This window comes from Lissotriton vulgaris, chromosome 3_1 (assembly GCF_964263255.1).
Source record: "Lissotriton vulgaris chromosome 3_1, aLisVul1.2, whole genome shotgun sequence".
NCBI lineage: Eukaryota > Metazoa > Chordata > Amphibia > Caudata > Salamandridae > Lissotriton > Lissotriton vulgaris.
This window is the reverse complement of record NC_141689.1, coordinates 717,951,756-717,979,388: the sequence shown is the minus strand read 5'-3', so window position 1 is coordinate 717,979,388 and position 27,633 is coordinate 717,951,756. Positions and strand designations below refer to the sequence as shown.

Here is a 27,633-nt window from a genome sequence, read left to right as displayed (position 1 = left end):
CTCCATCCTCCCCTTCACTCATGTATGCATTCTTTCACTCATTCATTTTTACATTCTTTTTTTACTTATCCATGCACCCATTTGCCCATCCATTCTGCCAATCATTCATTCATACTTTCACTCATCCATCAATCTGAAAACTTGGAAGTCATGAGTCATGCATGATGCACAGTGCCAGGACGTGAGGTGACGGTGACATGGTGGTGTTTCCAGGGCTTTAAGTGGGATGAAAAAACTGGGGGTCTTGTAAAATCCCCATTCTGATAATCTCTAAAATACTGGTTTTTAATGGCCCACCTGACACCCAAGGGTAGAAGAATGTTAAAGAGCAGGCCCCCACTGTCTCTAGAACAGAGGTCTTCAACATTTTTTGTCCTGAGCCATTGAGCAAAATGGTTTAAAGTCGGGTCCTCTCCAAATGTTTAACCCGTTGACCGCGGCTGGAATTCCGCCGCGGTGTGGGTGATTTATGACTAGTCGTGGTCAGGACGGCCCCCAGCCGTCCTCCACACATGCCCACCGTGCCGTCGGACGTCCGGGGGCCGTCCGATGCACGGAAAGGGTTAGGGCAAGATTTGGGTTAGCAGGAGGGGCAGGGCCGATAGCAGGAGCCGGGTTTACAGGATCATATCAGGGGTACTTTTTCTTTAGCTCATAACATAAGACTAAATGTGAGACTTCAAAAAGAATACATCAAACAAAAACAGAAATAGACAAAAAGCTGTACACCCCATAACAGGTATTGTGAACCCTTTGTAATCCTGGCTCCAATACAACTGCACCTCCTGCAATAATAATAGCTGTGGCCCTGAGTGGCAGGCTGTCTCCTCTGCCTCATTCACCCTTTCCCCAACATGCCTCACCATCACTCAACTCTTGAAACAGACTCTCTGTCCCTTTCAGAAAAAAAGGGGCTCCTATGTGCTGCCGATTTGCAGTAAGCCCTAATACTCGCAAGGAAAATTAACCCCTGTGCCTCTTTTGCAAAGTAAGACATTCATAAATGAGATATAGTGGGCACCTCACACATCTGAGCTCCAGTGCCACTGCATCTGCTTCACTAATGCATCCTTTTAATAGACTTATATAAAGAATGGACTGGGTGCAGTCTGATTACCTGTCACTAAAATTGATTCTTTGAAATTACTTGTTTTATCTTAAATGCAATATCATTTTGTGGCAGCCTAGCTAATACTCAGGGCCACTGGAATTATGGGATTCTTAATTATTGATTTTCTGCATTTGTCACATAATCTGTCATCTGATGCCTAATCTGCAGAATTTAACAAAAATAAAATGTTTCCGGCTCAAATGAGTAAGTTGTCACTAAAAACGTGGCAACATGCTCCCCACACAGTGGAATACCCTTCACAAAGGTTAACTGGTCATTTTGTTTTGCTTACTGCTGTATTAGGGTGTTTTACTGGTACTAATAAGGTGAAATCTTTTGTCCAGACTGTGTCACCATGTGTAAAAATGACAAAAAAGAAGGAATACTACCACAAAATGTGTTGCATTATATCACATAATTTGCCTTTTCTTGACGCATAATTTAGTCAACCCTGCCGAATAATTTTGGTCTTCAACTGTCACTAAATTCCAAAGGCCCTTCTTATAGTGTGAACAATGCAATTATTTGAAAACAATGACATATATTTACAGGGATTTCAGTTACGGGCTGGGCCCTCATAGCACTATAAACACTATTGAGAGTTGCACCAAATAGGATTCAATTCTATGAATCTCTGGTCTTACTAACAGATGCCGGAGTGATAGCATTAACCAACTGAGGTTTCATAACGTAAAACCCCTGAACAATTTAATTTGCATTTATTTTTCATTTAACATATGTGCATTATTTATTTCATATGCAGTCGTCTAAAAGTAAAAAAACAACAACATGCTTGTAGAATATTTTGTATTCTTTAGCCACCTCTTTGACCTCACCGCCACAGCAGGCTTTGGTGTACTTCAAGCACTGCTTGTAAATGAAAATAGCCTGTAAATGTGACAAATTAACTAATTCAGGCTTCCAGGTCACCTTCGTTTATTTACCGAGGCATTTGTGCCCCACTGTTTGAAGACCTCTGCTCTAGAACGTGACGAAATGTACTATTTAATGACACTTTGTATAGCATGCAAAGCTCTTTGGATATTCAAGGACGTATGCCATCTGGTCACATTGCCTTATGCCGTTTATGAAAATGAACATGTCGTTCCAGCCTTTTTTCCAATGGCGGCTCCTCCGCTAAGGCAGAGAGTGTCTCCCCACTGCTCGCAAAGCAGTGTAAAAAATATAAAAGGATAATAGCAGACGTTATTTCTGTTATCATTTTTCTTTTTCCGGCCAGCTTGGGTGGGGCCGGCACTCCTGAGACGTCTGAGAGGAGGATCGATTTCACTCCTTAACTGCGCACAAAAGCTTGGCCGGCCCTCTTGGGCCACCCAAGCAGTCATGCTCACTTTGCATGTCCCCCACCAGGCTACATTACTCAGCCTGGTGAGGATCATTCAAAGCCTCCCAGTCCCCGTCTGAGCACAGATCCATGGCGCTCAGACCAATCACAAAACTGCAATGCAGCATTGTGATTGTCAGGGGAGGGAGCCTATGTGCTTCCTGGTTCCGGAGAGACGATGAGGGACAACGCAATGGAGGAGAGGCGGCTGCGGACTCAGCATGGAGGTAAGTATTTTTTAAATTTTGTAATCCCCACCCGTGACTCTTGTTCCCTGCCAGCCACTACTGCTTTCTTCAAGGGGCAGTCATCAGATTGAAATTACAGGAATTATTTCAAATTATCACCAAACAATTAAGAACCAAAGTGCCCTCTAAAACATAAACTTAAAAGGAGCATATTAAAACATTTCAATACTGTTTTGCTTATTACCTGCAGTAACTTTATGGCAGTGACATCCAATGTAAGAGTGGTCTTTCTCAAATTTGTTTTTATTAAGTTTTCAATGAAAATCAACATTACACTTGGTAATATCAGTACATCATATGCTCGTAGGCGTCTATAAGTACTCTATTTCCTTGTTCAGAGTCTATCGGGTGATCCGAGTCATATCTTCTTTGAGTGACTGTGCAGATATTACCTTAAATCATACTTAACGTTTGAGGAAACTAAAAAGCGAAGGGAAGCAAGTCCTTAGATTAAACAACGTCCCTCCCTTAACCTAGTAACCCTCCCCCTCCCGTGATTCTATTACCCAAAATAAAATAGTGTCACAGTGCTCCCACCTGTGGGAAGAAGGCAAGGAGGTGTTCAAAAGAACAGAACTGTGTTAAGAAGAGAAGAAAAAGAAAAGTGGACCAAAAGATAGGGGGGAACTCAAGCAATTGGGGTACCTGGGTACCGGGGCGATCTGGAGGGCCAAACCTGATGTGGGTTTATCTACGGGTTAAGCTCTGGTATTGAAATTGGGTCTGGTTAGATCTGGAAAAGGTGCAGTGCTCTAACCCTCGTAGGGCAGGTAGTCAATGGAAGACAGTTAGATAGCTGACTAAGGGGCCCCAAGCATATTCAAAGATTTTTAATTTGTTTCTGTATATGTCGCTCATACGTTCCATGCGGAGTGCCTGCCATAAACGTGCATGCCATTGTGTATGAGTGGTCTTGATATCTTGTCTTATACTATGCCATGCCCTTTCTGGGTGTGTGGAGAGAGATGTTGGACTTCATGAAAACTTTGCTTTATTTCATGTGCAACGCTTCCGGTTCCGCAGTCTCTTTATATTTGGGGGTGGCACGGTGTTTACATTGGCAGATCCTGTGTAATCCTTTGACATGGCAGCATGCTCACTAAAGGGCCCCCAGGTCCCACTGAGGTAGGGGGTAACTGACCTTGATTTTCCGTGCCCTTGTCTGCCATGCAAACTAGGGGCATAGCTTAGTCAGTAAGATTGGGGGGGAGTGAGCTTCAGATTTTTGGAGAATCAGACTGGCATATAATGTTTCAATACATATACAACAAGCAGGGCTCATGAGAGGGGCCTTAGGGGCAATGCAAAGGGAGTGGAATGCGGTTCGGTAGGAAAAATACAATATTTTGTAAAATAACCAATATTGTTAGGACTTTTGAAACAGAGAGGGATGGACTGTGTGTGCGTGTTTGTCTGTGTTTATGTAAACATCTCTGGAGAAATCTGACTGACATCTCACAATACCTGAATGAAAGCAACTGTACCCAACTATTTATCAGAAAATACATTTATATGGGGGATGGGGGGTTACATCCCAAACACCCCCCTCCTCTGCCACACGAAGCTATGCCCCTGATGCAAATGGACAGGGACAGAAAAATGTGGAATGGCCTAAACGCCGCTCAGTGTAAGAGCCATGTGTTTGTGTCTAGTGAAAACATATTCTCACTTTGGGAGCTTTATTTTGCTACGCAAAATAATTGCAGATTGTGCACTTTTGACATACTGCACTGTCTGGAAAAACTTGACAAAGTTTAAACCTAACAATTATCGGCTCAGCTCACCCTCCCCATTGTTCCCCACTAGAAGCATCTGTCGCCCAATACTGTGTGTGCTAACTACAACTAAACATCCAGTGCCTGAGTAGCTGTGTGTGTGTGTGTGTGTTATTATGGCACAATTCTAATACTCGTTGTCTCCCTCTCAGCCTGTATGTAGTAAATAACACCCTCTTGAAACATGTCTCAAATCTATCATATTATTTTCAAGAAAGAATATATGTGCCTCTGGGGCAGTGTATTTGCATTCAGTTGACCTATAATTACTCATTGCTTTCCCCAGCCTGAAGATTGGAATATTGCAAAGGGCTGCCTTCTCTATGTGCCTACCTATCCAACATCCTGCCTCAGACAGTTGTTGCACTCACCCTGTCTGCTATAACCAGCACTCATTCTTTAGCCTTGCCAACGTCATTGCCACCTCATCTCCTATGGTCCCCTCCATGGCCCGGGGAGGGCTGAGCGATTCAGTGGGCTAGTGCAATTCCCCCGCTGTGCCTAGTAACTCCCCCCTTGTGCTTAGTCCCAGGCCATCTCCAGGGTCTCAAAAAGGTGATTCTTTCCCTGAAAGATGAGCATCGGTTTCGAAGGAAATAAAAGCATAGTCCAACTTTATTGCCCTGAACTAATAGATCTATATCTAACAGTGATTTTAGATGAGATGTTAATTGAAAATGGGTTTTGTATATGCCATTTTTGTACAGCGATAGCCTTTGTTAGATAATTTTGATGGTTTGAAACTTGCAAAATAGTATTTAATATGAGGGATGATGTTGGCACTTTGGTCCCAATTTTAGGTCGACAGGCTAGCTGTCTGGTTGCAAAGCGCAGAGATTTGCCTTATGGTATGAGTCGTTGCACTTTATTAAGTGAAATTAACATAATATAACATAAGAAAGACTTGCATTCGGCCCATTGCTTATCATTGGCTTTGTGTTTTGTAACTCACATTCGCTTGCTTTCTATTTGCTGGCTTTATTTGTTTTCGGCAGTCCTGCGTGTCTTTGCCCCTTCCATGGAGCATAGCCTATTTACCATCTCTCCGACTGGCTCTTTGTATTCTTTCACTAGTGCTCACTTTCTGGGAACTTTTTTTCTTCTTCATGAGGCACCCCACAAAAGTATATGTGTTTTCAGTTGTCTCCCTTGTATGCTAGTTCTGGAAGCAGTAAACGTGCTATTCTTCTTTGAAATGGTTTTGTGCCTCCCATCTTACTGCTTGACTGATTCTACTTATCTCTGCCACTACCAGTTCATCAATCTCACATACTTGTGAGGAACAATGTTCTATCTGCAAGCTTGTTTATTTTGGTTAGTGGTCTTTACTAATATCATAACTTAAACTATCCTCTTCATCAACTTCGAGCACTGCCATAGGCGCTGGAACTAAAGGGGTGCTGGGTGCTGAAGCACTCCCAAAATAACCATGCTGGAGTTAAAAAGTGAATGAGCAATAAACAGGCCTTTAAATGTGTCCTATTTGCTATGCATTCAAAGACAGGAGTCAAATGTTAGGCTCTGTCTTCCAAGGGAGGTTTCTGGTCCGCCGGCACTAAATTGTCATTACCACACTTATGACACTCTGTCACATGGTGGTGCTGCTCATCTAATTTAGAGATTAGCAGAATTGTTGTTTATGAATACAGTATACATTAAAAAATACTAATTCCTGCTTCCCCAGCCTTTCCTTTAGCTTTAGGGACCAGCAATAATCTGAACTGTCGCTCTTGCAGGTGAGAGGAATGGTTAGCAGTTGTTTTGGTACTATCATTGGCAGCAATGATGGGGCAATGGGTGGTACAAGCTCCAGTGGACTCCTGGTCAGGGTCCTGGCACTTATTATTTTACAAATGAAGCACTGGTTAAACTCGTGAATGTTGAGCTACTATAGCATGAACGCTTGTTATCAAGCAGGAAAATGCCCCTTTCCGTGGAAAAGTAGTGTAAAATAAAAAAAAACTTGCAGCACCAGACTGAAGCCAAGTAGGGCTTACCTGGGTCAGAACTGGTTGCGTGTGTGGCAGAGCTGGGTATGTGAATGGCAGCCCTCCTTTCCCTGCACTTTAGCAGGTGAAGCAAAATGATGGCCATCCTTTCATCAAGACCAGGTTTGCACCACAAGTAACCATGTGTTCCCGGAGTATGAACACAGGGATGTAGGCTTGGGAGTATATTCTGGATCAGGAGGAAGTGTCCAATCAAAACCTCTCTTGCTGCTTTGGAATGGCCAGTGCGGCAGCACACACTGCCAAATAAATGTAGTAAAACTAAACTAATAGAAAAAGCTGAAGAGACCTTTCCTATCGCAGGGAGAGACATGTTAAGGCTCCTCGTTGAGGCCTTTGAGTTGAATACAAAGAGAGAGAAATAAGAGATAGGCACAGGACAGTCCACGTTCCACAAGATATTGATTACGAATCTATTATGTTTTTAATTGTGAAACAACATCTGCTCATGATTTTTACTCAGCATGGTTAGAAGACAGGCGAAAGATTGAGGGTGGGGATAGAAAATGAACTCTACATGGAGAATTACGTGGATGCAGAGGCGTAGCTTCAGGGTGTATGTTTGTATTCTGTAGTAAATAGTTGGCTACAGGTGCTCTCATTCGGATTGGGTGAGGTGTCTGTCGAATTTCACCCTGTATTATTTCTCTCTTTCTCCCCCCCCCCCCTCAAAAACGTGGCTAGTATGACAAATATTGTGTTTTAAGTACCCCTAACAATCCATACTCCTCTGTCTTTGCACTGCCCTTTCAGCCCCCTTCATGTCCTGCTTCTCATATAATGTATTTTAAAAAGACATGATTGTTGTTAAATCTGAAGCTCACACCCCACAGTCGTACTGGATAAGCGATGCTCCTGTGTGGATGTCTGGTATAAGATGAATGTATAGGGGGGACAAAGGATGCTAGGGCTAAGACGATGTACTTGCTGAGGGCATAAGAGTAGGTGTGCCAGGTCTGATTGAGAGAATAAATCAAGTGGAAGAGTGAATATATACCTGGGTGAGGTTATGGACATGCACAGGGCTCAGAGGGGACATGCTGGGGGTGCGAGAGTTCATATATGATGGATATGCTAGTGTGGATTCCTGCTATGTGAGAATGGTGATGTCATGGATGAGGGTGAGGGGATGCCATGACTCAGGGTATGAGAGTACGGTGGGTGAGGGAAGGGAATGCTAAGGACTAGAGTATGAGGAATAACAGCTGGTAGAAATGACTGCCAGTGGGATGAGGAATGAAATGAGGTGCTGAGAGCAAATGGTTAGCCTTTCAATTAGCCCTCAGAAGTCATCTCAGCAGACTAAAAATTAATGCAGCATACTTGAGTGAGCACTTGATTCTGTTATTTTATGGTAAAGAAAATGTATTTAGTGGTAAAGAAAATGGTTTTGATTTTATTCATACAGTCATTTTGTTTTAATTTCTTTCATACAGTCATTTTGTTTTAATTTCTATCTGAAAATGGTGGCTCCAAAATATATATGATGGCTTTAATCTTTGCCTTAGGAAGCACTGGACTCTAACAAAAACAAGGTCTGCCCAATTTCTGTGCATGCAGTAAGAAACCTCAGTGTTTTGTAAAATAGTTCAAGATATGCAGCCTGCAACGTTTTACTTCCTAATGTAAGGACATCAGATAACAAACATTGGCAAGGTCAATAGTTTTGTCATGGCTTGCTGGTGCAATGCTTATTTATTTTGTCTTATTATTGCAAGCATATGTCACATAAGAAAAAACAATCCTGCTGCCAAAACATCGTGGCCCCATGCTTGAAACACAATTTTTAAATTAAAAAAATGAAAGTTGCATATAATATAAAAGGATAGGAAGTCTGCTGGGAATAATTCTGTGTGATGCGCCAAGTGTCTGATCCTCTGTGATGCACTGTTGTAATAAACTGAATTTAATGATATGGAATCAAATTTACTACGCTCATGCATTTCCTGTGTGTAAGCATATGATATTTTGGAGAAATTCTAAGTGAATCCATATGTAATGGCCTTCCAGTCCGTTCATGGGTTCAGGGGCACAGTCATAGTGGCATCTTGATTGACTCTGACCCATTGTCTCATGTTGTGCCTTGTAGCGTAAACAGCTATTCTTGTTAAAGTTTCATGCCCTGTGAAACATTGAGCACGTTCGTGACAGATAAAGAAATCGCCGTCGAGCACTCATTGTCTTGCACTTATAACTGCTGTCCGCTCAAGAGCTCGACAGATGTGGAGTGTTGGACAGACCCATCTGACGTATTTTCCCATTCCGTTGCAGTGAGAAGAAGCTGAAGGCACGCGCACAGGAGCTGGTGAGCGCGTTAGAGAGACTCACGAAGAGCAGCGAAACCAGGCATCAGCAGTCCGCCGAGTTTGTCAATGACTTGAAGAGAGCCAACAGGTAAAGCTTTTGTCGCTTCAAATAGGTTGGTTCAAGCAGCTAGAACTTGGGCCTCAACCTCATTCTCCTTCTGAGGTGCTGGTAGGTCTGAAGTGAATGTTAGGAATAGTGGAGACACTGGCCTGATGCTCCATCCCTTGTTCCCTCAGTGCCCAAGGCATCTGTTTCGTCACTTTCTCAAAATTATCTGAATTCCACAGAGACCACGTTTCATACATCACATATTGCTGGTGCACTTTTGCATCGACCTTTATGAATCACAAAGCTTGGCCATGCACTTTGTGTCAATATTAGAATTGATCAGCTGGTGAAAAATGCCTTTTTTTGCTTTGCACTGGTGATTTGGTTCGAATGTGGTGCTGCGCTTGTGCAGTGGTGAACACACAGTGCACAACTGCCCCAGCAAATCTGTGTAATCTGAAAATGTCAGTGTAGGATTGCACCAGGACAGTGTATGTAAACCTACCACGAATGTGGCCAACATTTTACTTCCTCCAAAATATTGTGTCCACTAGATAGTTTAATTTTGGATTTCCTGGTTTTTGGGAGGCAACCTCAAGCAGTTGGTTGGTCATCTAATGTGCTGATTTATCAGACTTGGATCCTTTCAAGACAGCGAGTATCTCCACGATGAAGGTCCACTGAGTCCAGGCCTGTCACCCCTTCATACAAGACTGTATGTGATTGCTTTCTACGTTGAGGAAATGAATGAAGAGAATGAAGGTTTAGAGCCTGTGTGTCCCTTCCTGGGTCAATTTATGCATCTGCTACCACCATTGCTAGTTATGTACAACTATTGTTTTTACTGCATCTCTCGTGCAGATTAATACTACTGAGGACAATTTTAGTTTCAGACGCACTTTCAAACCCACTGGTTGACCGCTTTGTCATCCCCAACTTGGCTGCTCTGAGGGCCATTCACTGCTCTCCCGCCCATTCCCTTTACTCTTATCGTACCAAAGGAGGTAGTTCCACCCTGTTAGAAGTCTTACTTTGTTAATGAAAGTCATCCCTAACCTAGCACACTTACCCTATCACCAGCCTCCAAATGATGACTAAACTAATATAAAAAGTGGTGATGGACAAGTCCACCTTATATTAATGGAAATGAATGCCTCTCCACATTCCTATCTGGACTGAGCCCCAGACTTGTGAGGGGAGTTGCTGTTTTTGGGGATGCTGCATGAGTTGTAGGTAAGGTCTGTGATGCACTACTGGTAACATTGGACCAATCAACAACATCCAGCACTGTGGATCCCTAAGTTTTATTTTAAAGGTTTCGTACAGTGCTGAATGCCCCCTTCCCATAATGTCAAATGGGTTACATTCCTTTAAAATATAGAACACAAAATATTAAACATAACTCATCCCTTGTGAGCAGGTTTCATCAACTGCAGTGTGACACTGTAGTTACTGTTGTCCCTGGCAACGCGTATTTGTTCTAATATGTGTATAAAAGTATAACCACCATCTTTATAATACACAGAAGAAGTATTTCTGTTGACAGGAAAAACATACTGTATTGAGAGAACAAGATTTCAATTAATTTCAATAGCCTTGACCGGGTTTTCTCGTAGTTGTGCTGACACGTCAAGCGCAGAGCAATTAATGGTTAAATTCTATATCAAAACAGAAAAACAAACTAGAGAAAAGTAGTACAGAATAGTGGGGGAAATGTGGATATGCCTCAATTTAAACTGCACATTGTGTTAGATGTGGAAAGGCGGGATTATTTCTCTAGAATCAGAATCGCATTCTCCAGAATCCCGTCACAGGTCGACTAGACCTTTTTACCTGTCATAGAGTGAAGTAGGAAATCTATCTAAACAGTTTGACCATCAGTTTCAACGATTCCCATTGTTTTCCCCAAAGAACCACCGACTAAGGACCAAGTTCAAAGATTTATTACAAAGCCAAAGACAATTGGATGTATAGACATCTCAGCAAAAGGTTCAGAAGATAAACAGGCACTAATACAAACATAATCCTACGGAAGAATCTTAGTCGACTCAGAAACAATACCAAAAATAATTCAAGAATCATCAGGCTAACAAGAATTGCTATGACCTGAGTTTTAGTATGCATTTGAAAAAGGAATAAATCCAGATTAATCTGTCCCTACACTATACTAAGTGACATCCCTACTCAACAAGGTTCCCTCCTAACAAAGGTGTCAGCCGTGGTGACTTCCAAAGAAGTACACTCACTTTCTTCGGACTTAGTCTCAGAGCTGCTCCCTCATAGCAAAGCTCTCTGCCTGATCAACCGCTTCCTTTCGCCCTCATGCGCATCTGCTCTGTCTTACCCTCGGGGTGCTGTCCCTAATACAAAACCCCACAATACAGACGACACGCCCTAAGGTACGCCCCTCTCGAAGGTGTTGATTTTCAGAATTTTCCACCATGGCATCTCTCCATCCTTGTCCGTTAAAACGTCCTTGGGTCCCAGACTCTTCTTCTCTTCAAGTTACTTCCCTAAATTCCTCAGTCACTCCTCCACGTCTGAGTCTACCATCCTAACACTCATACACAATGGGCCCTTCTTCTGCAATCTCTACTTAGTCCTGCACCTGCAAAGGAACGCATGTGAATCGGCTCATAGTTTCATAATGTTGCAATTGACTTTAACTAAAAGTAGCTTTCCCAAAAACATTTCTATGGTCTATTTTCAAGCAAAGCATTTTCAATCAGGCCTACATGATTTTCATGAACTAGGCCTCTGCACGTTATGTGTATCACATCCTAACACGAGCAATACGTTTCATTCTTTAGGCCTTCATCCTTAAAGCAAAAATACATTTTCTAACTTAAGCAATTCTATCACGTTATAAGAATACAATAGTGAATTTTTAATAAGGCAACTAATACAATGATGATCTATTGAACATCCCTCAATCAGAGTAATTCTTCACTGCAAACGGCATTCCTAGGTTAATATGGCATTAATGCTTTTCAAAACACTTTACGTTGTCCTATGCGTATTTCTAACACATTAATTCTTAGCCCTACGTTACATTTAAACATTATTAATAAGTCCTCTATGTATGTGGGTGCTGACTACTGGTGAATATGATGCACCCGTACAACTTTTTCTTCATCTTAGCGCTCTCTCAGTTGTATCCTTAAAATTTAGCCGGCAGGATGTCTCAGTAAGTTAATCGTTTACCACTGGGAAATGCGGTGATCTGAATTCACAAGTTTGAACACCAGCAGAGCTGACTCATCGTCTGAGGTTGGTAAATTGAGCATAAGTGAACAGCATTTAGCAATGTAGAAGTGCTGCACAAATCGCTATATAAAATAGCTTATTATTAAGCTAGCTCTCTGGTAGGTAGAACCTTATATTTTGCAAGGTGTAGCTTTTAGTGATGGCCCTAGAAGATGCTGGTTTGATTTTCTATCCTACCTAAGGATTTCCTGATGCTGGGACCTGTTTCCAAACTGTAATCCCAAATCATAATTGTCGTGCACGTTTAGATGGTTTAGAAGATTTTCTCCACTGTAGCAAACAACTGATTCTCATGTTCATGCTTGGGGAACTTCTCCCTGTGAACAGATGCGATTCCTTAGTAGGTTTAAAATGTGGTTGTGAATATCATTGAACATAGTGTAGAAGGCCATATGGAAATAAGGGCACTTTGCTTTCTGGATGTCCTGCTCAAACACTGCAGACTCACACTTTGAAGGAGAAGATGCATGTCGTAAGAGCAAGGAAACGTTATGACACTGCTACCATAAAGCGACCCCCACATGAAGAGCAGATGACCCAAATGCGTATGGGCTTTGAATGGAAATAGATTGTTATCAATAGATAATTAAGAAAATCCAAGTCTTGTGTCAAAAGAAGGTGCACAATTGAATAATTAATAATGAATGATGACCCGAAGGAATGTTAACAAAGATTTTCTTATGAAAATCTGGTATCAACGGATAGCACCGAACTCACCAGCATCCTCAACCCCTCCATCTCCACAGCAACCTTCCTGGAAAGATGGGCACACATAGAGGTCAGACCCCTCCTAAAGAAACTCTCAACCGACCCCAGCGACCTAAAAAACTACCAACCAATCTCCCTGCTTTCCTACCCAGCAAAGGTACTCGAAAAAGTCATCAACAAACAACTCCCTGATTATCTAGAAGGTAGGAGAAGCTTCTAGACAGACACTTTGAAGTGAAGGAAATTCCCTGCCTCCCTTGCCCTGACTCCAAGGTGGATAGAGTGGCAATGCAGGGTCGTTAGGCCCTTTGTGGGGAGACAGAAAACAGCCTATTCAGGTGTAAGTGAGGCTGGGTCCAGCTCCTCCCTCCCATCCTGCAAGTGATGGCCCATCCAGTCATACTTAAGCTCCCATTGTGTCAGGCTATCTAGGGCTAAGACAAGAAAATGCCAACTTTCTAAAAGTGACATTTTCAGAATTGTAATTTAAAATCCGACTTCGCCTTAAGTTAGGATTTTAAATAAGGACTCCAGCGACACCAAACATGGACCAGTTTTCTCTTCCCACGTGGAAATGACACTTAAAAAATGTAATGAGGCATCTCTGATGTTAACCTATGGGAGAGATAGGCCTTGCAGTAGTGAAAAATGAATTTAAGGGTTTTTCCCTTCTAGGACATGTAAACCTTGAAAGTACATGTCCAACTTTTTAAATATATTGCACCCTTCCCTCTAGGCTGTCAAGGGACTACCCTTGGGGCAACTTATATGTATTGAAAAGGAAAGTTTGGGCCTGGCAAAAGGTTTATGGCAGTTTAAAACTGCACACACAGGTTGTGCAATGGCAGACCTGAGAAATCTTTAAGGGGCTCCTTAAGTTGATGGCACAAACAGTGCTGCAGGTCCACTAGTAGCATTTAATTTACAGGCCCTGGGCACATGTAGTTCACTTTACTTGGAACGTATAAGTAAATTAAATATGTCAGTTGGAGAAAAGTCAACACTACCATGTTTTAAGGAGTGAGCGCATGCACTTTAAGACTGGTTAGCAGTAATAAAGAGCTCAGTGTCCTAATGCCAGCAAAAACAAGATCAGAAGAAATGGAGAAGAAGGCAAAAAGTTGAGGGGGAAGGCTAACCTAAGGCTGACAGGTCTAACAAAGTAAGACGAAATGAGGCATAATAGACAACTGCTACGAATGCAAGGTTGCTTTTTCGCCTGCTTTGCTTCATTGCTCGAATTGATCTGTTGTAACTGACAATATTACAGCATTTTGGATGGATGCTTTGCTTCCAGACTCAAACTAAAAAGGTGGAGGGAACCTGCTTTGGACTGTTTCGAGGACTCAAACCCATCAAACCCCAGTGGAAGAGGTGTGGCGCAGCGGCCAGGGCACCTGACTCCAGACCACGGGGTTCATGGTTCGATCCCCAGTGCGGGCGGCAGGTTAGCCCAGCACCATGTGACTCTGGGCAATAGCTTGCTTAATCTTCCCGAGGGCCCCCAGCGCCGGGACACCTCTCCGGAGGTAGCTGTGCGCTTTATAAATGCTGGTATTTCATCTTGACATTACAAAAAAGGGGGGTTGAACCCAAGCAGTCGCGGGGACCTGGGTGTAGTACATATAAAAGGGGGGGTCCCCGCAAGAGAGACGTGTTGTGTCAAAAAGCCAACAATTATTGTTCAAGCAACTTCATGAAACAAGAAAAACATAGAAAAATACAATCTGGGTACTGTAATTTATTAACAATACCTTGAGGTAGTAACACAATCAAAGAAGTTTTGCAATTTATGCCCCAGAAAAAAGGGGGGGGAGGGGAGTGCTCACGGGAGTGTTAGGAAGGGATAGACACAGTTAAAGAAACAAGTGATGAGTACAAAAGTTTCCAACACAATCAAAATAATTCAAATATATAAGCCCAAAAATCTGGGCACACAATGATAAGTTATTTCACAAAAGAACTTTCGACGGACACACAGTCAATATAAAACTGTAGAGGGGTTGTGCCGGAAGTTTAAGAGGAAAGCCGTCGACGTTTCGACCCCTATATGTAGGCTACGTTCAGTCCTTAGGTGGGGTCTTCATCAGGACATATGCAACAGGGGAAAGTCCGGGGCATCCTGTCAGGTAAATTAATAATAGATTAGTAAGTATTACACCATAGCCAATTTGATTTAGACTACGATGAAGATTTAGAATGACAATTGAAAGAGTTAGTTACCATGGAGTCGTGGCCCAACAGGGCTCAGGACGTGGAAATATGATGGACTGTGCAGAAGTCACAGGTCGATCACAGCGTAATTAATTCGCAAAGCTACAGAGGAGAAAGGACAACCAGTGATTAAAAGGCCTTTTGCCATTACTATTGATTAATTAATCAAATTATTTACTCCAGACCTGTGTCTGATCAGGTAGGTAAAGCACTACTTACCTGCCGCCACCGCCGAGTCACCACAGCAGCCATGAGAACGAGCCGCCACCGCCAAGAGTCAGGAAGCATTCCAACATCGCGCCGCCGCTCCGGGGACTTCAACACCCGGCAGGTCTCGCGGCGGCGCGTCCCTGACGACACAGACGCGGGTAGGGAGCGCCAGAAGGCGCGTTAAATTGGCAGTCACCCCGGCAGATCGGGGGAAGCACTACTTACTTGCCGTCACCGCCGAGAGTCACCACAGCAGCCAGGAGAACGAGCCGCCACCGCCGAGAGTCAGGAAGCATTCCAACATCGCGCCGCCGCTCCGGGGACTTCAACACCCGGCAGGTCTCGCGGCGGCGCGACCCTGACGACACAGACGCGGGGAGGGAGCACCAGAAGGCGCGTTAAATTGGCAGTCACCCCCGCGTCGCGGGACGCGAGCGGGACGCCTGGGGCTAAGCCCGGGCAAAGGGCGGGCCCTCTGTGGCCCTCAGAGGCACGAAAAGGCCAGGCAAGGCCATTTCCCTGATATCTCCATCTTCGAGCAGCTATGGTACTGTACTACACGTGGAAAATATCGTGGATTACTGCTGTACATCTTTACTGAACTTTCTTCGGCCAGTATTACCAGCCATTCTTACCCTCCATTCTTTCGCCGGTTACCAGACGGGGTCAGTAGGAAGACGGTTCTGATCCGTTACTGAATCGCCCAGGAACCCGGATTAGTAGGAGGGGTTACTGTTAAAGATGAGGATTTGATCTACCTTATATGAACTTAAGTAGGACTTTGCTGAAAAGTAACCCTGTTATGCAGGCGACCTAACTGAGGTGAATACGATCTTAGTGCTGGTCGCTTTGAAGAGGTTATCTCATACTGAGTTGGATCCTAGCTGCCGTTTGTATTTGGTCTTTGAACTGATTGGAGCAGAAATCTCCCTATCGTTGTATGATAGTGTTTCCCCCCGTTTTGTTAGTATTAGTATTGTTAGTATTGTGTATTCCTCCTATAGTCAATTATTTGAGTGTTGTTTTTGACTTCTGATAGCATCTTTATTCTGCTGTAAACATGCCTAGAAAATTGGCACCTGTAGCCACAGAGTCACTTAACACCTTAGATTCTTTCTTAGTACAAGTGGTCAAAAAAATAAATAATGAAAGAAGGCAATCCCTAGGTCTGAGCCAATCACCAATTTTGCCTCCAACGAGCCCTTCCCCTAATGCACCAATGTCTGATACACCATCACAAGACCCCACAACATATATACCCAACCTTAATTCTCAAGACATCGGCAATGATGATGAAAACTCAGATCTGCTAGTTGACTTGTCAACAAATGCAGTGTCTGACCCTGATCAACAGCAAAATATTGTAGTGGAAGTTCCCTCATCCCCGTTGCCCGTAATACGGCCTGTGAGAACCGTAGAAAATCTCAGTCTAAACGTGGGGGGAAACAGTCAGGAAGAAAAAAGCTCACTACACCGCCTAGGCGCAAAGGGAAAAATGTGGAGTGTGATGATGACGATGAGTTAAGACATATCATTGACGACGACCTATTCAATAGGATCTCAGATATGATAGACAGGAAAATCAGGACCATCATTAAGCCATTGATTGGGAAGATAGACAAATTAACTGCCGAGGTGAAAAAGATGGGTGGGTCGCAAAGTAAGTTGGCTGACGAATTGGGGAATCTAGTTACTCATGTCATTAAACCAGTAGCTATAGCTGAGGAGGAGACTGGCGCGGACATAGGCCCTACGGAAGGCCAACTACAGTCTATTCTGCCAGGGCAGCTACCACCACCTGCGCCTAGCCAGGAAGCAGTAAGAGAGTCCCCCACTTTACCACCTGTTGTGCCAGCACCACTGCATCTAGGGGATGATTCATCACAATTCATCATGGAAGCTTCACCAGTAGTTCTGGTATTGGCCAACGTCCCTACTTTATCACATGGCCAAATAGAATCTACTCAAGGACTAAAAGATAAAGCTTTACATTGGCTCACTAATAATATGCAAATGGCATATCAGGGGACTGACCAGTTAGCAGGGGAAATTGTAATGACAAGGAGGGAATCATGGATTGGGAACAAGCCAAAGAAGTTTAAGGGGGACTGCGTAGTATTAAACTTTGCTAACACAGAGGTACTCCCAAATGTCCTGGCCAACATCTTCCCACCTCAACGAAGAAGTGGTTCCATAATCCCCCTTACTCTGAAATTCTTTTATAGTGAGAATCAGATCGCGACCTCCTCTAACATCCCTAGACCTAGAAGGAATACAAGAGTCACTAACTGGGGAGGGGATACTCGACCCAGATATAACAACGACCGTTTCCATCCTATGATTAGTCTTGGGACAGGGCAATGTAATTATCCAACTGGGCTAACTGCCAGAACACCTAGGTTAAATTGGCCCATTATAAACAGGTGGGGACCAAGCACCCCGGGATATGATCACAGAGGTCAGGGAAATGGGTTTATAGCCCAGACGGGAAATGAACAGCTCTCGATGCGCCCAAATACCCCACGACCCATGTGGAACACGACAGCAAGCGGATGGGGTCAGGCGGCCACCCCTTTTGACTGGGGATTTGGAACGGGAAATAGGTTTGGAGTCTTATCCAATTTAAATGACTGCGATTGACATATGGAGGATACTAATTTGGTAAAAGATGCCTTAGATCAGCAACTAGATCAGAGCACTCAACTTATTAATGGCTCAGATCCCAGTGAGTTCATCTCCAAGATAGGGCAAGAAGACCAAGTCACATCAAAACATGAACATCTCCCCACTTTAAATTTAAACTTGCTTGAGCACTGTGCGAATCAGAGCCTTGCCAGTGATAACCTGCAGAGCCTTTCGAAAGTGGGATCCAATGAAGGGACCCAACTGCCACGAGCAGCTGAAGGTGCATTGGCGCGGTACTCAGAGCCTAAGACACCCACAGATTCTTGCAAGATGATAAGCTGGAACATAGCAGGGCTAAATGCAAAATGACAGGATAAGGCATGGTCAAGCTTTGTTTTAGGCCACCATATTATTGCCCTCCAGGAAACCTGGGACACATCCGCCAATCTTTGGTGGGATGGGTTTACCAGTTTTACTAAAGCAGCTGTCCCCAGTCGTATGGGGAGGGCCAAGGGAGGCCTTGTAATTCTGTTTTCCATAGATCTGAAGGGAAGTTGTAGGCAGATCAGCACTGATTCCCATAACATCTTAATGGTAGAAAGAGTGACTAATAATACTAGCAGGACTATATATATAAACTTTTATAATTCTGGGAACAGCGACCATAGAGGATGTAACATTGCTAACCTAGATAGTATTTTAAAATTAGCCAGCCAGAATACCAAGTATGATTTAGAGTATATTTTATTAGGCGATTTTAACATTCACCCATGTAACCTAGTCTGTAGGAGAAGTAGTGATGATGGGGACGAAGGATCAGAGGGACCCCACTTCGAACATACTACAGAGGGAGAGGAGTTAGAAGATTTTCTTGCCAACTTCGATTTGCACGAACCAGATGGTGGCCCTAGATTGCCAACTTTTACTGGTGTCCTCCAAGGTACAATAATAGATTATATCTTTGTAACCCAAGGTATTTTAAACCGGGTTATTGCCTATCGTACGGTACAAACACATTTTAGCGATCATAATCCGGTAGTACTTGAAGTGGCTTGGGGAGTCCACATGGGGTTACCCCCAATGTTAGCAAGGCCCGCTCACCCCCTGAGGACTTCTGATCAAGGCAGGCGTGTGAAATGGGCAATGGTGGTCCCGGGAGAATTCTATGCAGAAAATTTCCAAAAGATTAAGGACCTGGTTGAGATTTGTAAAAATCCTCGTGCCCAGGGCAAAGATATTGTAGAGGCATTTGAGGCAATATGTGGGCAGGTGTCACAGGATCTCTTAGTTAAGCCAAAAAAAGGAACCCCAGGAAATAAGCGCTGGTTTGACTCAGCATGTTCTAAAGCCCATAGATTACTGCTGGCAGCCCTTAAAAATACCCCCAGGGAAAAAGATGAGATCACCAGACTAAGGAAAACGTACAAGCTAGCCGTAAAAAAACGAAAGGAAACCATTAAACATGAAGCGTGGGTAACCTTCTTTCGGTAGCAGTCCTGAAGGATAGTAGGACATTTTGGGAGATTATTAAACAGCCCTTTTTCTCAGATGATAATAATGAATCCATGGACTGTTTTATCCCTAACGAAAAAGGGTTGTCTCATTTTAAAAATGTAAACGGGGATACTGACGAAGTAATTAAAAGTGTTCCGTCGGTAACCTTAGCCGCCCGCCCCATCTTTTTCAACCATCAAGAAGTGGAAAAAGCTATCTTGGCTACCACAAAGCATAAGGCACCCGGTCCCGATGGAGTCCCCGCTGACTTTTTCATGTATTCACCAAAATTGTGGGCAGAGGTTTTGGCAAACGTGTTGAATGCAGTCAATGGCAACCCAGCACCTGCCTCATGGGACACCTCTACCATCGTCCCTATTTTTAAAAAAGGCCAGCGGAATGATCCCGGCTGTTATAGGCCTATATCCCTCCTGGATTCATCTGTAAAAATCTTAGGGTAGAGTCCTTTTATCTAGGTTAAGGGAAAATGTTGAGAGCTGTGGTGGGTTGTCTGAGATCCAATATGGTTTTAGGGAAAGAAAAAGGACCATTGAACAGTGCGCCAACTTACACTTGCTCATCTCCAAATATACTGTGGCCAAGGAGGGGTCCGTGTTCCTAGCTTTCATGGATCTCTCCTCGGCTTTTGATCTGGTCAATAGGACAAAGTTGTGGGCCATTTTGTTGGAGATGGGTATTGACGAGGCATTGGTTACCTTTATGGCCACTCTGCACCAAGAGCTCTTTGCAGCCGTACGTGTAACGAATGAGGGTAGGTGTACCCCCCTCTTTAAATCATTAAAGGGGGTACGGCAAGGCTGCATATTAGCCCCCTTACTCTTCACCATCTATATCAACGGCTTGGGCGCGCACCTAGGGGAGCAGGAAGCCGACGTCCCGCATGCAGGAGCCGTTAAAATCCTGGCGCTCCTATATGCGGATGACGCCGTACTGATCGTTCGCACGGGTGTCGGCCTCCAGCGCCTCTTGAATGCCTTTGGTTCGTTTATGGAGCGATTGGATCTTAAGGTAAACGTAACCAAGTCACATACAATGGTGGGTGGCCGTGAGTGTAGTAAGAAGAGAAGCAAAACATTCACATGTAGGGGGGACACGGTTTCAAGGGTATCTACATTTCCCTATTTAGGCGTACTGTTTGATCAGAAAGGGACCTGGGGCCCGCAGGTAAGAGCCAAGACGTTGGCTGTCATTAGATCATCATCAGCACTCTTGGGTTTTGCTGGTAGGCTAGGGGCTAGGCCTATGGAAGCTCTGTTAAAAATCTATAAGAGTAAACCTGTGGCCATTGCACTATATGGTTCCGCATTGTGGGGTTATGTAAACTTGGAACCAGTCCAGAGAGCAGAGAATAGATTCATTAGAACCCTGCTTTCTGTACCACAGTCGACCCCAACCTACTCCATTCACAAAGAAGTGGGCCTAAACTTTTTGTCTGACATGCTGAGCACGGCCCCTCTGATCTTTTGATTAAAAACGTGGATGAATGAAGAACTCCCATTAAACCATAAGATCATGTCTGATGTTCTGTCCCTGGACAAATCTAATAAAATCCCCTGGCTGGCCTATCTGGCTAGGGCATTCTCAGACCTGGGACATCCGGAGCTTTTTTCCTCCCCCGAGAACATCAAGGTACATGATATCGATTTTGTAAAAAGTCCTTCATGGGAAGGAGGGAAGCGTGCCGTGAAGAATGTGAACTGACAAAACCGTCAGTGAGGGAACATTGCCTTCTTGTTAACTCATTTTCACTAGTACCTTATCTTGGTTTTTTGACAATTCCCTTCCATAGGTTCCTCTTAACTAAGTTCAGACTTAATTTGTTACATTTTTATTTAGGTTCTTTTAAAAGTTGGCAGAAGCCGGAATTAGCCTTGCCTTGTAGCTGCGACCAGTTCTCTGTACAAGATACAATGCATTTTGTCATGTTTTGCGGACTGTATCTAGAGCCAAGAAAAAAATACTTGTTGCCCATTCTTAAAGAGGCAGGCTTCACTCAAGTGAGACCGGCCCTGCTCTTTTTACAATTACTACCCAATCCCTACATCACTTTTTGTAAAGCTAACTTTCTGGTAGCCGCTTCAAGGGTGAAAGCTGCCTGCCTAGATTCGCCTTAAAGCAAATGTTTTACTATTTATACTCATTTTTTAATGTAATACTTTTAATTGTCTGTAAATACTTTTTAAATTGTCTGTCTGTATTTACAGTTTTTAAGAAAAAACCTTGTATGAAAAGTTTTTATCTTTTTCTCCTCTTTGTATGGCTTTTAAATAAGCCGAATAATGATATTCTGTCTGAGGTAGGTAAAGGTCAAAGAAGTCCCTAAGAATATTTGGACTGGTGGGCAAAGTCCACTAAGTAGGGAGAGGTATCGGTAAATTTAAATGATCCACAGAAGAATTATACAATTGGACCCAATGTTACAAACGGAACAACTGTCTCAAAGCCAAAGTGATTGGATTGAGGGTCTCAGCAAAAGCGACGGGGTACAATGAACAAGGCATGTACGAGTACTTGACATACCTGTGGTTAAGTGGGTGCGAGGGCAAATAATTCCAAACGTTATTGTGTCGGAGCCGAAAGAGCCCAATGGTCTGTCAGGAGCCGATAACTTGAATACCAGCGTAGATCGTGCTGTCACCACGTCAGACCCGATGCAGGGGTAAGTCTAAGGGAGAGCGAGGGTGAGCGGTTAGGAGCAAGGAAAGTGGAATCCCAAAGTTAAGTAATAAAATCACCGTTCTATTGGCCACGTACCACTTTGCTTCTACGGCGTCCGTGGACAGTAACTCTGCAAACACCGCTACGCGGAGTTTCGGTGGGCGGAGTCAGAAATTAGAGCGCCGCCCGGTAATGGAAAGAAAAGAGTTACTCCGTGAAGTCCCGTAATCGTCACTAGACAACCAACTAAAAGTCGGGTAGAACATTCATATAATCATTTTACTTAAAAGGAAAAGAAAATTATTTACAATAAATGATTGTGTGGTGTGCGTGTACAACGCACATGGGCTCCGAGCATATAATGACAGAAGCCAAAGGCGTGCCAAGGATTTGTCCAAGTTGCAATGGTCATACACAAATATGATCAGGGGATCGTAACACTTTTAAAACAATCCGCGCAACTCTCGAACATGAGGTTGCATAATCATTGAAAACCTTGAGTGGTTGTGAAGCATTAAATGTTGTGGAGACAAAAGCATACAGAACCTGATATACATTACAATGCTTAGAATATTTATCAAATCATTCAAGACATACTCTGAAAAGCATAGCAAAATTGGCAATACCCATGCAACTCTCAAACATGAGGTTGAAGACGGGTAGCTGTTTGTGAAGCTCAAGAAACGATGACAATTGCACATTATATGTTAAAAAATATATATATATCAATGTCAACAGGAGGGTTATTGAGCATCATGATTTTCCTTATACACTCCCATGGTTCATACTACCCACCTCAAGGTATTGTTAATAAATTACAGTACCCAGATTGTATTTTTCTATGTTTTTCTTGTTTCATGAAGTTGCTTGAACAATAATTGTTGGCTTTTTGACACAACACGTCTCTCTTGCTAGGTATTTCATCCTGGGCTTTTTTGATGCCCCTACAAGGCAGATCATCCAGGCCCTGATTATGTCAAGACTTGACTATGCCAGCTCACCGTATCTGGGTACAAACAAGTCAGAAAAACAGAGGCTACAGAGAGTCCAGAATGCGGCCGCAAGATCTCTCCTCGGTCTGCGCAAAGCCTGCTCAGTGACTAGCGCCATTCGCTGTCTTGAGGCGAATTGAGTTTAAGGCCCTCTATATAGCCTTTAAAGTCCTGAAACTTGCATAACCGAACATCTTGACTGACTTGTTTCTACCCTATGTCCCCTCCCGCCAGCTTCGCTCCATGGGACAACACCTGGTGGTGGTCCCCCAAGTCAGGAGGGTTCGTGCCGGAGGCCGTTCCTTTCGGAACAGAGCAGCCATCCTTTGGAACTTGCGACCGGCCCACATTTGGGGGCTTAATAATTATCTTGAATTCAGGAAAGCCATAAAAACCTTCCTCTTTCCCTCTCCTTAGGTCCTCCTGAGCCCCCTCGTTCTTGGTCACCTCATTGCTGTGCAGCGCCGGGACGCCTCTTTGCTGAGGCAGCTGTTGTGCTTTATAAACATTCTAACATAACATAACATTTTGCTGTTTTTTCAGTGGTAATATTGGTGGTTAGGTTGCTGTAGGTTCCCTCCATGTGCTTGTAGTCCTCGCAACAGGAAGTCCTTAATTGATTGTGCACTTTGCAAAGTTTTCTTTCATTTATTAATTCACAGTGGTAATTCATTCAGTTGTTGGGAAATCTGTAGACGGTCCGATTAATTCACCTACCTTTTTCCTTTGCTGTGTGTTGTTTGTATCCAGGGCATCACAATTGCCTTGCCTTCCTTGGGATGTTTGTATTTTAGTATCAATATCTTTCATGTTTCTCAATTCTTGAACAACAGGGGGTGGGGGGTTTAGAGCACTGCTGACTCAGCGCAAAAAATAATGGGGACTTAAGAAAGGCATCTGTTCTGTTTGGCCAAAATTTAACTTTTTATGGTCTGGCTTGACAGCGCAGTTGTGCCAGACAATTATGTGGGCATTACTAGTGAGGGGTTTTTGCTCCGCCCACGTGTTGGGAGTCAAGAGTGCCTATTTTGGTTGGGCAGAGGTGGTGTGCTTCCACACAAAAGTGCTTGCCCTCTACACAACTGTGATTTATGTATTTATTTATCCAGCTGCCTGAGTTTAAACATTCAGGGGCACACATGACATTGTAATGCTAATAAAGTGTCTTAAATAACCATATAATTTATGTTGTTTTTCTCTGGCAGCAGAGCAGATGGGAGAAGGGCAGTCATTAACATACATGAATTTTTAGGTCTGGCTAGACAGTGAAATTGTCACTTTACCTTTTAACCTACACCAGTATTATTCTGCAGTTGTTAGCTACCACACAAATACAAATGTATTCCCATGAAATTTACATGTAATGCTTCAGACTACCAAATAACATTTTTTAAAGCCAGGCCTGTTGGCATAGCGAAAGCCTGTTCCATCCAGTATTCATATTTAATGTCTATTATCCTGGGAAAAGATCTCTGATATGGAGCCAAAATTCTAGGCATCAGCATGGACAGACAATTCCAATAAAGACAAATTACAAACATAGTAAAAAGAATTTAAAAAATACATAGCTGAGGTATGCGTTTCTTAGAGTCTTGTCACACTATCTCCTATGTAAGAGTTCTACGGTGATACAACATGTTAGTAGTTACAGCAGGCTAACTGAAAGATTTCATTAGGAGCCTAGTTCTTGTTATTTGTTTTACTGTTAGGACTTGGCAATGACAATGCTATTGTACAGTTAATTAAAGCCTTCACAAACATCTCATTGGTGTACGATAAAAGCAACAATTAAAACAAGTACACCCGTTATAAAAAGCCGGTGGTGGTAAAAGAGAGGTGTAAAATGCTCAACGACATTTTAGTCAATGTAGAATTTTATAACTTTAGCACCGGAAAGAGAAGTAAAAGGTGCAAACGTCAGCGAGGGGATGTCCCAAAGTTGCTTCTGATGGTATCTCCTGGCTTGAGGCTTCGGTGTAGAGTGACAGTAAAGAAGGACTTGTAATGGCTTCCTTCAGATGCTGTCTCGAAGTGCCCCCAAAAGAACATTTAGCTGCTGCAATCAAGATTGCTAGTGCAAGAAGCACACGAGGAGAATGACAAAAAAATAGTATAACGTTCGTTTTTGGCGCCAAAAAGAAGTGCAAAGGGTAACAAAGGGATGTCCCACGGTTGCTTCACGCGTTATCTCTGGGTGTTCCGCAAATTGCAGTGTGCAGAGACCATACAGAATTTGCCCGCGAAGATGCAAACAAGAGTGGAAAGGACTAGAACAGGGCAATTGTCCCAGGGTTAATTGAGGGACTCCCAGTGGTGTGTCAAGCAGAAATCATCTTAGGATAGTATGACATTCATTTTTAACAAAGAAAAGGAAAATGTAAAGTGCGGGGGCAGTGAGGGACTATGCCAATGTCATTGCAGCTTTTGCCTCCTGACAATCCACAAGAGTTCATTATATAGAGATGTGGCTAATTATCTCCAGGTTGCTTCAGGTGTTGTCTCCAACATTCAGCAGCAGTCATTTAAAGACTCCAAACAAATACGTAAAGTGCTAGTGCGAGCAGCAAAATCGATCCGGAATTAAATAGCGGCTACACAGAATATATCAAACAGAGATCGAAGCAGTACAGTAGCCCTGGAGTGCCTCAGGCGCTCTGTTGGGACTGTGCCTTGAACTATTCGAATGTTAGGGGTCGGTTTTGCGGCACAGATGGTATTGACAGTACCCAGTTTCGCTGCAGCCATCCAGAGGAATCTGCCTGTTTTGATGTTCAGTTTGATTTTGTCCTGGTCCCGGCTAGCAATTATCGCCTGAGGACAGGTTCAGACTTCTCCAGACGGCTGTAGGCAGGACTTCAGTCTTGCATTATTTGCGACAATCCCACATCTGCTTTTGAAGGTACTCACAACATCGGAAATTAACCATGTTGTGTATTTTCAAAATTCACAATAACCAGTGCTTTCGTCCACTATTTTCAACCTATAATCGTGTAAGAGGGACTGGAAGCCGAGGTCTCAGACACCTTCCGATAAAATATGAGCTTATTTCCTTATGTTGGATTCGAAACACTGTATTGATTTGGGCAAAGTGTTTATTCATCAAGTTCAACAGAGTTCAACCCCCATCTCACTAATGACTATTACTACAATTGTGCCCTTTTGTAAAGGCGATTATGTTTGAGAGCGAGGGGTATATTTGTTCATTGCCAATTCTGCTCCATTTTTCTACTCTTAAAGAGTGTCTTTATATAACATGCTGAATATAAGAGTGCAACTGTGGCAGAACATGTGCTCGTTCACTAATCACCTACTTTTGCTTCTTGGTGTATTTTCCAGTTGTTTCATCCCGATCCTTTTTCTTTTTCCTTTTTACACAGTAACCTTGTTGCTGCTTACGAGAAAGCAAAGAAGAAACATCAAAACAAACTGAAGAAACTTGAGTCTCAGATGATGGCCATGGTTGAGCGACACGAGACGCAAGTAAGGATGCTGAAGCAAAGGATAGCTTTACTGGAGGAAGAAAACTCCAGGCCTCACACAAATGAAACTTCACTTTAAAGGACAGGGGCTGCTGTTCCATATGCAACAAGGCTGTTCTGTGGAAGGGATTTGTAAAAGTAACCTTCCTGAAACTGTCCCTGCATTTTGAAAATGGGAATTTAGACAGTTTGACTTCAAGGCGGTCCTATCCAGGAGAAGGCGGTACCACGCCATGTGGATGAATGTTGCCAGATTACATGCCTTCATGGAGCATTGGTATTACTTTCCGTGTCAAGATATGAGAACTACATGGCAAACTGAGAGTATGGATTACAAGATAGATACATTCAAGTATGCCGACATATTACATGTCAGTGGCAGTCATGCCAGTGTAGGCGAACTCCTGCGAACTACAAGAATTGTATTCACTTAACCTTTGGAATCACAAAAGGAAGTAAATAAGGACTGCGCACTGTGATCATGTCTTTCCTCAAGGCTTAAAAGACTGGGCTGACACAACTGTCCACCATCGACTGCCTATACAGCACTGCGTTCCAGCCAGTGCCAGGATGTGGTGAAAAATGACCACAAGGTTTTTCTCTCCACAGCACATGGATGCACCTTGAGTTCATTTTACTCAAAACACTGTAGGGTTTTTTTATACATTAGTTGGTCAAGGGCAGCCTGGCACGCAAGCCTTTTCCTGCTCTGCTTTCAAGGTTGTGTATAGGAGTGTCACAAAACTAGTCTAATGTCACTTTACAAGTGAGGTTGAGATGACCCGAAACATCTCGATTTCTATTTTATTATTGGCCAAAGGGTAACTATTTATAAGAAAAAATGTACCTTTTCTGTAAAAAAAAATCAAAAATAAAATAAACAAATACGGAAGAGCAAATAGTCACGTCTTAATTGAGTACACTGTGAATAGGAATGTTTTTGTAATGAGGGCTATAATAAAAAATGTAGGTTTAGCCTATTTTATACATTTGTTACTTTTCTAATGTCTGAAAATCCATTACCATTGTTGCAATGCAATACACATTCATGAATTTTATGGAAGATAATGAACCTGATGAGGAGTAGACTGGATTAATTAAACCGTTGTTTTCTTTATTTTT

The 27,633-nt window shown here is 43.2% G+C and overlaps 1 protein-coding gene across 2 annotated transcripts in view; it reads left to right on the top strand.

The window, feature by feature from the left end:
* Positions 1–27,410, top strand: part of MCC (MCC regulator of Wnt signaling pathway) — a 1,280,822-nt gene extending 1,253,412 nt beyond the window's left edge. For both annotated transcript variants that reach the window (XM_086961033.1, XM_086961034.1), the window contains 2 exons: positions 8,760–8,882; positions 26,410–27,410. In XM_086961033.1, the coding sequence (XP_086817159.1) occupies positions 8,760–8,882; positions 26,410–26,590 (304 nt within the window). In that variant the 3' untranslated portion in view covers positions 26,591–27,410. The remainder of the gene's footprint in view (positions 1–8,759; positions 8,883–26,409) is intronic.
* Positions 27,411–27,633: the final 223 nt, after the last annotated feature.